Source organism: Larimichthys crocea, chromosome X (genome assembly GCF_000972845.2).
Source record: "Larimichthys crocea isolate SSNF chromosome X, L_crocea_2.0, whole genome shotgun sequence".
Lineage (NCBI taxonomy): Eukaryota > Metazoa > Chordata > Actinopteri > Sciaenidae > Larimichthys > Larimichthys crocea.
In genome coordinates, this window is record NC_040020.1 from 17,131,132 (window position 1) to 17,145,156 (window position 14,025).

Here is a 14,025-nt window from a genome sequence, read left to right on the forward strand (position 1 = left end):
CCCTTTGGGTTTTTTTGTGACTGCAGTGTGTGTGTGTGTGTGTGTGTGTGTGTGTGTGTGTGTGTGTGTGTGTGTGTGTGTGTGTGTAGCCAGAGGTGACAGGTTGGGTGTATTTCTACATTTGTCTTTCAGCTCTCATCTTCTTCCCTCCTCTCCTTCCTTCCTCCCTTTCCTTCACACACTCTCCCTCTCTTCCGTCTCCCCTGCCTTCATGTCTTTTCCCACCGCTCCCATCCCTGCCCCATCCTCGCCTCCTGTCCTCCTCCTTCTTCTCCTCCTCCTCCTCCTCCTCCTCCTCCTCCTCCGCCTCCGCCTCCGACTCCGCCTCTCCGCCTCACTCCTCCTCCTCCTCTTCCTCCTTCTCCTCCTCCTCCTCCTCCCCCTCCTCCCTGCAGTCAGTCTTACCATTCATTTGTTGGTGAGACTGTGGCCTAATGGGCCGTATCAGGCCTTCCACTAAAGAAACCCACACTGAGTGCTGTTATTAGCAGGCATGGAGATAAAGTGGAGAGGGGAGGCAGGCAGATAGGCAGAGTAAGGAGGAAGGAAATTGTGGAAAACGCAGCAGAAGAGCGTACAGACGAGACAAGATAAAAAGATTGGAGAGGGAGGAGAAAAAAGGTAAACTGGAGTGATTCACATTAATGCAGTGATCAATTAACGAGCGCTGAGGAGGCAAAGACGCTCCAGCCTGATCTGATTCTGTCTACCAGTTAGCTGCCCGTCTTGTTAGTAGAGGAAGAGGCCTTCGACAGAGCAGGAGTCACAGTGAGACAGACATACAAAAGCTGTTTCTCAGAAATGTAATAAAAGGGCTGAAGCTGAACTATGTGCACATGCATACTGCTGAATTTCATTTATATAATGCAAAAAAAAAAAAAAAACATTTGCAAGCATTAAATGTCAGACAGGTTGTGAAGACGCTTACAGTTTATCTATCTAGACTATCGGAACCACTTCATTTGGAGGAAAACTCAACACTAGTGTACCCGAAATGTCAGTGATGAAGCACGATCCCACACAAAAACTGTGTGCACATAACTACGGAAAGTATGGTAGGACAAAGTTAAACCAACATGTTGATCTGTAAATAGTGATGAACGTTCATTTAGCAGTCAACTATAGCACTTTGTAGCTGATGGAATCTGTGGAGACCAAACTAGAGCTTGAAGAAAAGTGAATAGTGGACTTAATTTAGCTTTAAGGAATATGCCTGTCTGCCACAACTCTCCGGGGGTCTTCTGGTTGGTTGAATGGATATCAGTTGGTGTATTTTCATACCGTTAAGAACATTTCTGTTTTCATACATACAAATCAGATTGGGCTGGATGCTTTCCTACTCAATCCTTTGAGGTGGTTTCATTTTAGAGGTATTAGAATTTTAGCCACATTTCAAAGGGTCTGTTGGACATTCACAGCTGTATGTAAACATAGCTATAGAGAGTGATAAAGTGGGCCTGACGACTGGCACAAAGGGAAGTGGGAGTAGTTAAGTTTTTTTTTTTTTTTTTTTGGAGCGTTGTGGGGGTTAAAGAGTGATGCGCTGGTCACATTTCACATTCACACAGCAAACGACTCAGAATAATTCAGCCACACAGGAGGCCCTGGCCCATTTGCTAATGCACACTGACAGTCTGAATCACCATAATAGGGGACTTGGTCTCTAAGTGATATAATTATTCGTAGTTTTAGCACTAAGTGCTTCCTTTAAAACCATATCCACACATTTGGGGGAGAGAAAAAAAAGCAGCACAAGATGACCAGAGGGAGACAAACCTTAGCAATCAGAAAAAAAATCAAATCACTTGAAGAGGTCACCGCTTATCAATCACATATTAAGTGTTAAATACAGCAGGCAGCAAACATTGAAAGGAACACGACAGAGTTATGAAGAGGAAGAGCACATCTGTGAGCCATGATAATAATAATCTGCACACATGCAGAAAGAAAAAAATAGACATGTAGCATGGTTGTTGACTCCCATTTCCTCTGATCAAAGTCATCCAAATGTATGGAAATAGTGTCTAATCCAACTATAATGGATGCCTCACACAATGAACTCCTATGGGCCCTCGTCTGTCTGGTTGGCAGTAATAGCACTGTTGTTGAGAGGGGCTTTGAGTGCTGCTGAGATTGAAAAAGCACATAGGATGCAGGCACTTGCCACAATACACAACCCATGTGTGTATTCAAAAGAGGAGTGATAACTATCAGTGCCTGATGTCTATGATCTACAACTGCCCATTTCAAGTGGAGATGGGGCGACAACAATAAAGCGCCGCGTTCAAAAGAAAGATGGAAAGCGCCAGTGCCGAGATCAGGAAACAATCAGGACCGGCTAACACAAAGCAGGGCATTATGGGGAAAGTGTTAGAGTGCTACAGATATGTGGAACTCGCATTATGCCTACTGCCTATTTGTTGCCCTATATGATATTGTGCTGAATATTAATGCTGTGTACATCTGACTGTGTCTGAATGTGTACAAAGTCAGAGTATTCACAGTAAACCTGGTTCCACTCTGCCACACAGATCTATCTCAGAAACCTGCAGCAGATGACGGTGTGCGGCGTAAAAAGGTCAAATCTAATCTAATTGGATTGGAGAGTCCCTGATCTTTCCAATGTTATCGTTTAGTCTCTGTATCTGCTCTTTTAGCACACAAAGAAAGAACCAAAGGGGGAAATATCATACATACTCTGACGGGAATAGTTTGACATTTTGGGAAATATTCTTGTTTCCTTTCTTGACGAAAGTTAGATGAGACGATTGATACTGATCTCCTGTGTGTATGCTAATATAAAGCAGCAGCTAGCAGTTTAGACTTAATGCTAAGCTAAGCTAAGTAGCTGGTGATTAAAGTACCCCAAAGATTCAAATCAACTAGCCTGGCTCGGTTCAACATTTAAACAAATCCACCAAGCAGCCCCTATACATTTCACTCATGAACAGGTTATGTCCTGGTTGTAAATAAGACTTTATGCTAAGCTAAGCTAAACGGCTGCTGGCTGTAGCTAAATATTCAGTGTACAAAGATTAAATGGTATTAATCTTCTCATCTAACATTGGCAACAAGGCAAGAATTATTTGAATACATGGTCATGTTCCATGTTTGCTAAATTATGTTGGATTTAAAAGGGACTATTATCTCACTGATTTATTCATATGCGGATACGTCCGTCCGATAAGACTGTTTGTCATGGTTTGATGTTTAATGTTTTTGCGTGCTGCAAACTTGTTCCTCGATCATATCACCTCATGACAAAAACTGAACTATCCCCTTTAAGCTTTCAGGGTTGTTCTAAAAATGCCTGCAGCTAATAAAAAGAGAGGATAGAAAACACACACACACACACACACACTTTGAATAAGGGTTCTGCTTGAATGAGTCCTAGCCGACCATCAAGTAATCAATGACAGCGCAGAGATGAACAAAGTAATAGAGGAGGAGGAGGAAGGAAAAGAGGTTCGGGGGTCAATAAAATGAAGACATGCTTTAGGTTTTAATCTGAGCTAAACTTCTTCTTTGTCTTTTATGTGGCGGGTAAAGAAAAATAAAAGCAGGAAGGATCACAACCTCTTTACGTTTTTGTTACCCGTTTTCCTCCCCCGCTTGAATCATCCTGGATTTCCCCTCCTGTCGTGTTCCATGTCTCTGAAAAGGTCTCACTTAATCACCTGTGGGATTACTTGTGAGATTGTATTACATGAAAAAGTAGTATAGAGAATACTACATCCCCACCACTGTGGCTAACAACCTTGATTTGGGTCTATTTTGCATTTTAAATAGCTCCTTCTCTTCCACGTGTGCCCATTCCTCTCCTTTCTCCCCAACATTTGTTAGGCAATTACAACCAAACGAGGACATAATAGTCCAGTCTTCAAGCTCCAGTCTTCTCTTTCAAGTCCAGCCTCTCTCTGAGACATGGACAGGGGCCAAATGTGTACAACAACCATGGTAAACACACACTTGAATACACACAGAGAAGACAGGTGTGGAACAGTGCAATAACGGAATACAGCAGGCTGACAGCTTAAAAAGCCAAAAAGGAGAAGGCCACCATTGATCTTGGCTGATAATTGCACACCCACAACGCAAGGTAAAAGCAATAAAGGCAGAGGAAAACACACACAGGATGGGGGGGTATGAAAACAGGACAGGGGTAGTAAAAAAACAGTTTGCTGTGTGTTTTTATGTCACATGTGGAGGTACACACAACCTCTGTATGCACATGTACTGTTACACAACTGTTAAGAAGGGGGCTGCTGTTGAGGGATGGAGCTGAGCAAACAGTACCAACGGCAAAGAATGCCAAGTCCGGAGTGGAAATGGCATCGCTGGAAATCGCAGCGAGAATGTGGTTGAAACACCTGAGGCCAGGTTTAAACAGGAAGCACGTGAGGGGAAACACACACGGGAGGGGAAAACACTAGAAAGACAGATACAGCACAAAACGAGCGATTCAAAATAATAATCCAGGTAGTTTTTCATTAATTTTATGTTAATGTTGGTTTATTGTTTTCAATAACACAGTATGCTGTACAAACTGTAGTGCTCCCAGAGGCACATTGTGATGTGCGATATTGGGCTATATAAACAGCTTAAGGGTGCCGATAATATCTATACTCAGCTAATGAAAGCTTTTCCATTTGCTCCTCTACAAACAGTTGAAGTGTCTGTTTTCCCACAAGATGCTTTATTCTGCTAGGAAGTGATGATATTTCACTCAAAAAGTTGATGAAGTTTCCGTCACGTGATTGAAAAAAGACGTACAGCCGGATGGGCTTGAAAAAAAGTAGCTCTTCCAAATGGCCGCGGTGAAAGGCGCGGGGTGGAGAGCCTGTCGTCATAGTGACGAGGAGCAATAGTTGATCAAAATGGGGATAACAGCGCACGCTTTCGGAAGAGCTTTCCTCCAAGGCATTCATGGTGTTGTACTTTTCTGCAGACACACACGAAGTGATGGAAGAGGTTATGTGAAGAATGAAAAAAGGCAGCTTGAGAGAGGTTGAAAAGCTGTCGTCTTTCTCACCACCTTGCCAATCGCTACGTGAAGTGGGTGTGAATGTCAGACTGTAGGTATCTGTAAGATGTCCAACGATCCCACCACCTGATCGTGATGTCAGAACGGTGTGAACGGAGGGGGTTGCAGACACTGTTTGATCATCCAACAAGCTCTTTATTTGGAGAATAAATGAGGCTATCAGGCCTGGTACGTGTCTTCACATTACTGCAAACACACCAGCAAACCTCCGCATTTATGCAACTGCAGCAGGCACGTGCCTTGAAATTTACAACATTACAGTTTGTGGCTGCGCTGACTGCATGCTACTCTTTGTTGATGACCGGGTTGGTGGTCTGTGGAACTTCCAACCGAATCACTTCCTCTTATGCTCTTTCAAAGACACAAACATAAAACTACCAAATCATACGAAGGCAAAACAAGTGCTGTGCAGTGACGACGATGTCAAGGTTTTGACAAGGTGCTTCCTTCCTGTGTGTAAATTTTGTAGTGCCCATTGCAGTCCCAGAGAAGGATGGCAACTTCCGCCAGGACACTAATGGACACAGCCACAGAGGGGATGCTGCACAGTCCAGGTTAATAATCGACAAGACCTCTGAAGAAGATTGCAGCACTGGACCTGCTGTTCAGCTGACAAGTGTCAAGCACTTAGCAACAAGACTGGGCACAAAAGGAGAATCTGTGGATCTGTGCTCTTCCTTTTTCTATCAAGCTTTCTGTGTCTCTAACGTAATGTACAGATGGCGGCCTCGCTGTCTGCTGGAGGCAGCCCTCAACAACAACCTCTGATTAATGATTTTATATAATCGGCCCTTATGCGCTCTCACACATGTGTGTACAGGTGCCTCTCCCCCTTTGATGAATACGACAACAGAGCGTCTTCCTAATGGCCTCATCTTTCATGGGATTCTCCGAGAACTAATAAGAGTGCGGGGACGATTTGTTTTACCGATTTTCTCTTTTCAAGTGTGGCGAGCATGGAATTAATTACGTTGATTAAATATTGTCTGTCTGCGTTGTGCGCTGGGGAAGGACTGAAGATAGACTACGTGAGTGTTTGTGCGTGTGTGTGTGTGTGTGTGCGTGCGCTAAGTGGCTAAAGTTGTGGCTCAGAATGGGTTCGACTGTGAATCTATATGGATATATAGATTCACAGGAACAAATGCACTTATGGATAAAAAAAGATGTGCTTCTGCACACTAATGTTCAAGCATTCAGCTGCAATTACTATTGCAGCTAAAGTTTAAGCACTTCACCTTGTGTCACAGCTTAATATATAAACAAAGCTTCACAGCAAAAACAAGACAGGACAATTAAATGAAACTGCTTTAGATTAATGGTGCGATAGATCAGGCAAAATATCTACAACAGCATCCAAAAGTAAAATTGGGGAAATTAATGCAAGAAAGATGAGACTAGAAGTGAATTGGAAGCAGAAAAACATTTTCATTGGAATTTTTGCCATTAGGGGGCAGCATGACAAGCTGTAAACACAACATCGACATATCACTTTATCATGTTGATGCTAACATGTCTGAACCTGACAAATATAAAAGTGTATTCACTATTTTTTTTTTTAAATTGCTGGGAAAAATATGTAGCTTTTTTTACCTGCTAAATTTGACTTCACAACTGCAGCTAACCAATAATTTCATTACTAGTTTGGGAATGCCAAAAAACGGTGACTTATTTCCAAAGTGCTCAGTTAATGTCTTTAAATTGTTGTTATATAAATTCATAAATATTGATTACAGCAGCCTTCAAATTAAATCTTAACAAGACTTTGAAATTACATTGGACCAAAGAGCAAACAGTATGCAGGACCAATGAACGCCTCCAACACATGTGCATGTATTCCTGGATACGATAAGTCATATGGGGGCCCGACCTCTGTGAAGTTACTCATGAAGTTACTCAAAAGAACATGAGCCAACATCCCTACAGTGTGGAAATGCTGTTGAGGCGCACGCCCAGAGTGTTGTTGTCAACTCAATAGAGTCATGACCGACTCTTTCCAGCTTCTCCCAGTCTTCCTGCCAAAACCACTAACACTTCCTAAACCAGCAGCAGCCCCGCGCATGAACAGTGGAGGAGACGGAGGGGTAGAGGGAAAAGAAAGAAAAAAAACTTTATGATCTCTGCTCGGCCGACTAACAGCTCTTTACTAAGCTGGAGCCTGCAGACGGAACATGATCAAAGTGCGAGTCATCTTTTACTGATGTAAGTTACAGAAAGAGAAGCAGTGTGTGTATGAAGAACATAAAAGAGCATGGACAATAGAAAGCAGACGCGTTGTTACACAGAGTGAAACGTGGATGAAGAAATTAGAAAAGTAAACAAAGGTAACGACGGGACGGAGAATGGACGCAGCGATGACAACTTGAACTGTGTCAGTGGACTCAGCCCCTCAGAGTGTTGACTTAAGAAGAAAGATGGGAGATGAGGCAAGCGAGGATGAACTCACCGCCTCCTCATGTCTTTTATCGCAACGCTCTTGAGCAACCAAAGAGCACATTTACACCAGAGGCTCGCAAGCTTTTCCACAACAAGGAACCCTGCAGCCATTCTACCAAGAAATTACATCTGAGGAAATACTGGCAAGTCCAACCACCCACACCTCCCCCACACAAACTCAGCAAATCATACGTGAACTAACAACGAGTAAATGCAGTGACATCACGTACAGTAGAAACTAAAAACAGGTGATGGCAAATAAAATATGCAATCCAACTCCTGCTCTTTTATTACTTCTATCACAGTTGTTTTGTTCTGATCTTGATTGCCCGCAATAACAATCACTTGTGAATTTCTCAAAACTTTGCTTCTTGAATACACTGTTAAATGTATATGTCATGCTCACATTTGCTGTTTTTCTCTTTATATCATCACAACTGAATTTTTGGGGGAGCCAAGCAATCAGAAGAAGTCACCTTGAGGTCTGGAAACTTTCTTCCACCGTTTCAAGACTATACAATTAATGAAAAACATAATCAGGAGATTGACTGATAATGAAATTTATTAGCTGTAGCACTAATAGACATTAATCAAATGATTTGGTTGGGCTCTTGTCTCACAGTCATTCACAAGGGAAATCATTTCCAACATTTACATACATTATTGTGAATCAATTAATCTATCTTGGATCTAAATCTTCAGAGTTACATACTGAACATGAACAACTACTTTGTGCTACTTAAAAGGAAGTGCTTGAAAGTGCTGAATACTGGTGTAAAAGTGACATACTGAGAAATACAGGCATGTTTTGTTCTGCAAAACCGGTGAACAAAAGAAGCACTGGAGACAAATACAAACGTTCAGCGAGAAAATCGGCTAAATAAAGCTAAAAACTGATCGACTTTTTCTACTCTGCAGTTTTCAGCACCAAAAAAAGTTCTGGTGTTGGATACCTCATTAAAAAGGACCAGTTTTAGGAGCTTTTTAACATTTCGGGAGCTGAAACGTTGACAATTTCAGAGTTAAGAAGCCCCACAGTGTTCGCAGCCCACTGACTGACTGTCCCACACAGTTTAATCCTGTTCAACTTGGCTGCCTCGCTTTGTCAGAGTCACCGGCACTTCAAAAGGCGTCAGGGACCCATTACAGCTTTATGTAATGTTGTGGAGACGGGGATGTACGCACGCATATACACACAGATCCCCCCTCTAGCACCCCCACCACCCCTCCCTTTCTGTGAACAAGGGCTTTTTCTACAGCTGGGTAACAAAGCATGACCCAATAATCCCAAAGCTTGACTCAAAGCTTAAGAAACCCCCCTTCCCTCCCTCGTCTAATATCCCTTCCTCCCGCTTTCTGAGGACTTTATAAGGCTCTGGCAAAGGGGCTTCTGGGTGCACGTGTGTGTGTGTGTGTGTGTGCGACATGTTTGAGGGGTGGTTTACATATACAAACACGCTTAGCTTAGATTATTCTAATTAAGACATGGAGAGGTATGATTTTTAAAATTGAGATTTTGTGTTGCTTTAACATCTTGTACTGTGGAAACATCAGTCAACAGTTGTCCTAGTCTGATCTTAAACTTTCTGTGACCCAGACACTGAATTTGGCAAGTATAGGAGCACACCACAGATCCCATTAGTGATTACCTGGGAAAAAAAAACACAGGTAATTCCAGTTCTGGCTCTAGGCACACCGATTCCGAGAAACTGCAACAAAACAAGTCTAAAGACGAGCAGGAGTTTGTAGGAGAAGAAGCTCCTGCTGAGCGTGTGATAGCTGTGAGGAATAACAAAAAAATATGACATCTCATGATAGTCTGCCCTGTCAGCACATCACTTTAGTGTTTCCTGGTTGTTCGTTGCATCATGACTGAGTCATTTAGATTTTTTCGAGTTAAATGTGGGGCAGAGTTACTGTAAGGGGGCCTGACTTGAACGTTTAAAGACCACCAGTCTGGTGGTCTTTAAACGTTCAGGACACCCACGTAAACCTGGCTGTCTTAACTACAAGCAAACTACAGTATGCAGCCTTATCCAAACAAGAAATGTGCCTACCATGCGGTTCAATTGTTTAATACCAGTCTTCCAACAATCTCACGATGCCACGTTTTAAACAAGACACCATCAACATGCATGCGTCAGCACGCAGCCCTGCCTCGCTGCTAATCACTCCCCAGCAAGAGTCTGCGAGGCTCTTCCAACCCGTCTCTTTGAAAACAAGAATCGCAGCTATTTTAAGTGGTGATTAAATTATGCCGTGTCAGGTGAAAGCAATCTTAAGACTGTTGTTTACAGGTGTGTAACATGATCCTTAATGAGCGTATTGTGAATGAGCGTGCTTGGTTGCCCAGCCTATCTAAATCCAGCTGACAAAGAAGCAGGGGAAAAGCAGCTTTTCTGGACAAAATGGCAGAGGAGACGAGACTGAAGAGGATGTAAACAGAGGAAGACGCCAGACAAGATTAATCTGGGACTGACTTTTAGTCATTGGTGAGAGCTTGGTGAAATAAAAGACTGAAAGACAGACGCTGAGCTGGGCTGACTGCTGTTGGACTAGTCAGTAATATTATGTCTTAATGTTAGCAAAGTTATCAAACCTCTAGTTTTTGATCATAAATATAATCAGAACAGATGCATGTGTAGAACTGTGCACACGTGAAACTGTGGGGAGGCTAAATCGCAGAATTTTCACACAATGCTGTCTTCAAGTCAGTCGGTAAAGCCTCCACACTGACTGGTTCCCATGGTGTGCAGAGTGACGGACCAGCCCAATCTTATCTCCATGTCACACAGCTATTTAAGCCCGTTTTGTGTTTTGTTGACAGAAAGACAAAACCATGCACCTGCCTGCCATGACTGACCTTGGGGGCTGGAAAACAATTCACGGGTGCAGGCAGGTAAGACTGGAAGACTGAACGCTTCAATTCAAACTGAGTTCATGCCCAACAGGGTACGGCTTCTTTCCACACCAACCGCGCTACAGACTTTACCCTGTTCTGCTGAGACACATGGTTTCACCAATGTGGGTGTCCCAAGTTGAGGTGTTAGTAATGACAGGAAGTGTTAAAAGTAGGTCATCACTTTTAACTCGCTCCAGCATCCTTCGCTCAAATTATAGTTTACAAACTATCTCTGAGTCTGGTACAAATGTCAAGCCTTGAGGCCATGAACTAAATGTGACTTGAAGAACTCTGAGTCCTCCCAGACTCAAACTTGCAAGAAAAAAGGGGGGGGGAAACTTGCCGTCAAGCCAGACGGCAACAAATCTCGCTGAGAGTGAATATCACTTTCATATTCATACGGCTGGAATTTCATTTAGTTATGGGGTGAAATCGATGAGCATTTATAAGTTGCAATTAGATACAGCAGCCACAGTTTGCACCCCTCTCCCCACCTCCCCCAGATACCTTGGAGCAACATGAAACCCCAGACAAGCTCCAGTGGCTCTCACACCATATGGCCTTAAAAAATCCTCCCGGAAACCATAAAGGCTTTTCTTTCTTTCTTTCTTTTGGCTATCCATCGGTTTCATTGCATCAATTTCCCTGATGTCTGAAGCTCATTTTGTGGCCGCGTAGAGCCCGAGGTATGCTGAAGCTCATGAGAATGGTGAGTGGAGATGTGGAGCTTTGCGGAATGGCCCTTTGTTTGGAAACAGGCTCTCTGCAGCGCTGGAAATGCGAGACACTTATCGATCATTTCAACTGGAAGCCTTTTGTGCTGTGAGCCGCCGAGAGAGGCTGCGGGCTCACGCACTCAGAAAAAGGCAGTTTAACGGTATAAACAGACGTCAGGGGTTCAACTTTAAGCAGGAAAAACAACACAAAACACTCGCAGCGTGGATTTTTTTCCCACGTTGGTGGCGACTGCGCTCTTTGTCCGGTCTGCAAATAAACACAAATCATGGGGGGGATTTTTTTTTTTCTGGATTAGCGCTGGATTAATCATAATAAGAGATCCAATAACCGCCTTTGTTAGTTGCCCAAACCACTCTCAACCGACGGCGAGTTGAGAAAAAAACGACTTTTACAACAGGGGACCCACACAAACAAACAGAGATAAAGCCCCGCCGCTGTAACGCTGGCTGCTTTTGTATCCGCGTCTGTCCGCCCTCCTCCTCCTCCTCCGTGCCCCCCCTTCTGCCTCTCTGCCGGGGTTACGGCTCCAGCCAGCTCCGGTCGTCGACGAGCAGCCCCGGAGAGGAAGAAAAGTGCTGATAGAAAGCGCTGTAACACGGCTCGTCCTGTTTGACCCCCCCTCGGTACACACACACAGCGAGCGAGGCTTTAACGTGAAAGGCAAACCGGGGCAGAGACGCCGTCGCCCGCGGCACAGCTTCAGAGTAACGAGGAGCCACAATAGGAAGCCCTTTAATTTTTTAACAGCAGCTGGTCGGCTAAGCTAGCGAGAGACCGTGTCCTCGCTTCCCTTTTTCCACACACAGGCCGAGAAAAGCTCCAAATTTCACAACAGCCGTTTTCCTGTAAGCCCACGAAACTAAAAAAAACACACCCGGAGCCGTGTTTGGGTGTATGTGCGGGCAAAGAGACGCTTTGCATACTTTCCACGATAGCAGGGAAAACTTCCATCAATCATCCCCAGTGAGGCTCCGGCAGCAGCGCACACACTTGGAAAGCTTCTCAAATGTTAGTGCCGGAAAGCTTCGCCTCGCTTACACTGAAATATTCCACTTACCGACTTGTAAAACGTTTTCCACACAGCCGGTCTCTAGTAGCCTGATACCGCGGCGGAAAGGTAGTCCGTCTCCCGTTCCCACTGCTCCGGCTGCCCCCACGGTAGCCGTCGTACCGGCGGTAGATCCTCCGCCTCCGCCGGTGGTTGTAGCTCCGGACCCAGCACCCCCAGCCCCGCCGGTAGCCGCCGACGGACCCTCCTCGCCGGCGACTCGGCACTGAAACGAAGAGTACATGCATATCTCCTTTTCGTTACGGGGAAAAGACCAGTAGACGATGCGGCGCTGGACCGGCTCCGGGATCCGCTCGAAGCGCTCCTCTACTCTCTCGAAGGCCCACTTTTCCGCTACTGCCTTCGCGGCGCAGTCCAGAAGGGACTCGGGGGAACGATACCGGGAGCCGGGCAACCCACTGCCGTGTCCGGGCCCTGGGCCGGGACCGCGGGGAGCAGGGCGCAGGCAGGGTCGCTTGCTGGCCGGTGGTAAGGAGAGGAGAGGATGTGGCTGTTCTCTGCGTCCTTCCGCCATGGCGAGCCGATCAACACTGACGAGACGGACGGTGTGCGGACACCGAGCAGCAGCAGGAAGCCGAGCACACACACACTCATACACACACAACACACACACACACACAGCAGTCAGTGTCAAACCAGACAGGATCTCAGACAAGACTTCCGATCACAGCTTTCAAAATAAAATGAGCTAAATTCCAAATAGACGTGATAATTCAACACATTTTACAAATCAGATCTTTTTTTCTCACTTTGGAACACACTATGATGTTTCTATGATATTTGATATTTCCATCAAAAACAATCTGAAGTATACGCGCAGTCAAAAATGTCGACACCTTCTCATTCAATTTAGTTTCCTTACTTTATAGAATCTACATTGTAGATTCATAATGAACACATTAACACTATGAAATAACGTGGTAATTATGTGACACCCCTGTTTTTGCATGTGAATATGATAATAATATGTGACTATAGTCAGATCACTGATGCTTCCTATCAATAAATACTCCACATATTCTTCAAATAAATCTTTATTTTCACTTTTCCTTTCTTACTTCTTGTATAAAAACATATTTGTATCGTCGTTCTAATAAACAACTTAGGTCAAAAATGAACTGTATTCATTTCTTGTGTCATATCATCCATGGCCTGTTGCTGTATCTTTAAAATAAATAGATTAGTCAATATTAGTGCCATTCATTAAATAATTTGATTACCACGCATTGTTTGTTTTTTTCTTTATAAACAAATGCTAGGTTTTGTATTTCCACATCAATTTTCCACACACATTCACTGCAGACACACTACAGTTCAATATCGGTGCTGTTGGTTATCATTGATATGTGTGCATTATGTGTACAAAGTGACAACTATTCAAACTTATTATAAATATTGAATATATAATTGTTTGTTTCAAACCATGTATTTTATTTATTTGACACGTGTAATTGATCTAATGTCATAATACACAAAATATTTTTGTTATACTAAACAATAAAGGCAATGATTTCTGGGTAATAAACAAACTAAACAATGAAACCGATATTAAAAGATATAGCAAAGAAACAAAGAAACGCTTGGTCATCCACAAAATAATGTAAAATTAATTTTTGACCCATGTTGTGTATTAGAATGGGTTTACATAACTCGTGCATCAAAAGGTTAAAGGCAAATAGTTGTCCCATTCATATTTAACTATAGACATTCTTCAAAAATGTACACAGTGTCTAAACATGCTGCAACCTTGCCGTGCAATCGGTTTAGTGATTTAGACCTTTGGTAAGAGTGAGTCTTTTATTTTAAAAGCCAGTTCTCTTAATTTCCTGTTGCTTATGC

General features: G+C 43.6%; 1 protein-coding gene across 1 annotated transcript in view; it reads right to left on the reverse strand.

Moving 5' to 3' along the window:
* The window catches only part of zswim5 (zinc finger, SWIM-type containing 5), a 58,269-nt gene extending 44,975 nt beyond the window's left edge, over positions 1-13,294 (reverse strand). The window contains exon 1 of the mRNA XM_010744627.3: positions 12,175-13,294. Within this exon, the coding sequence (XP_010742929.1) occupies positions 12,175-12,700 (526 nt within the window). The 5' untranslated portion in view covers positions 12,701-13,294. The remainder of the gene's footprint in view (positions 1-12,174) is intronic.
* Between the last annotated feature and the right edge of the window lie 731 nt (positions 13,295-14,025).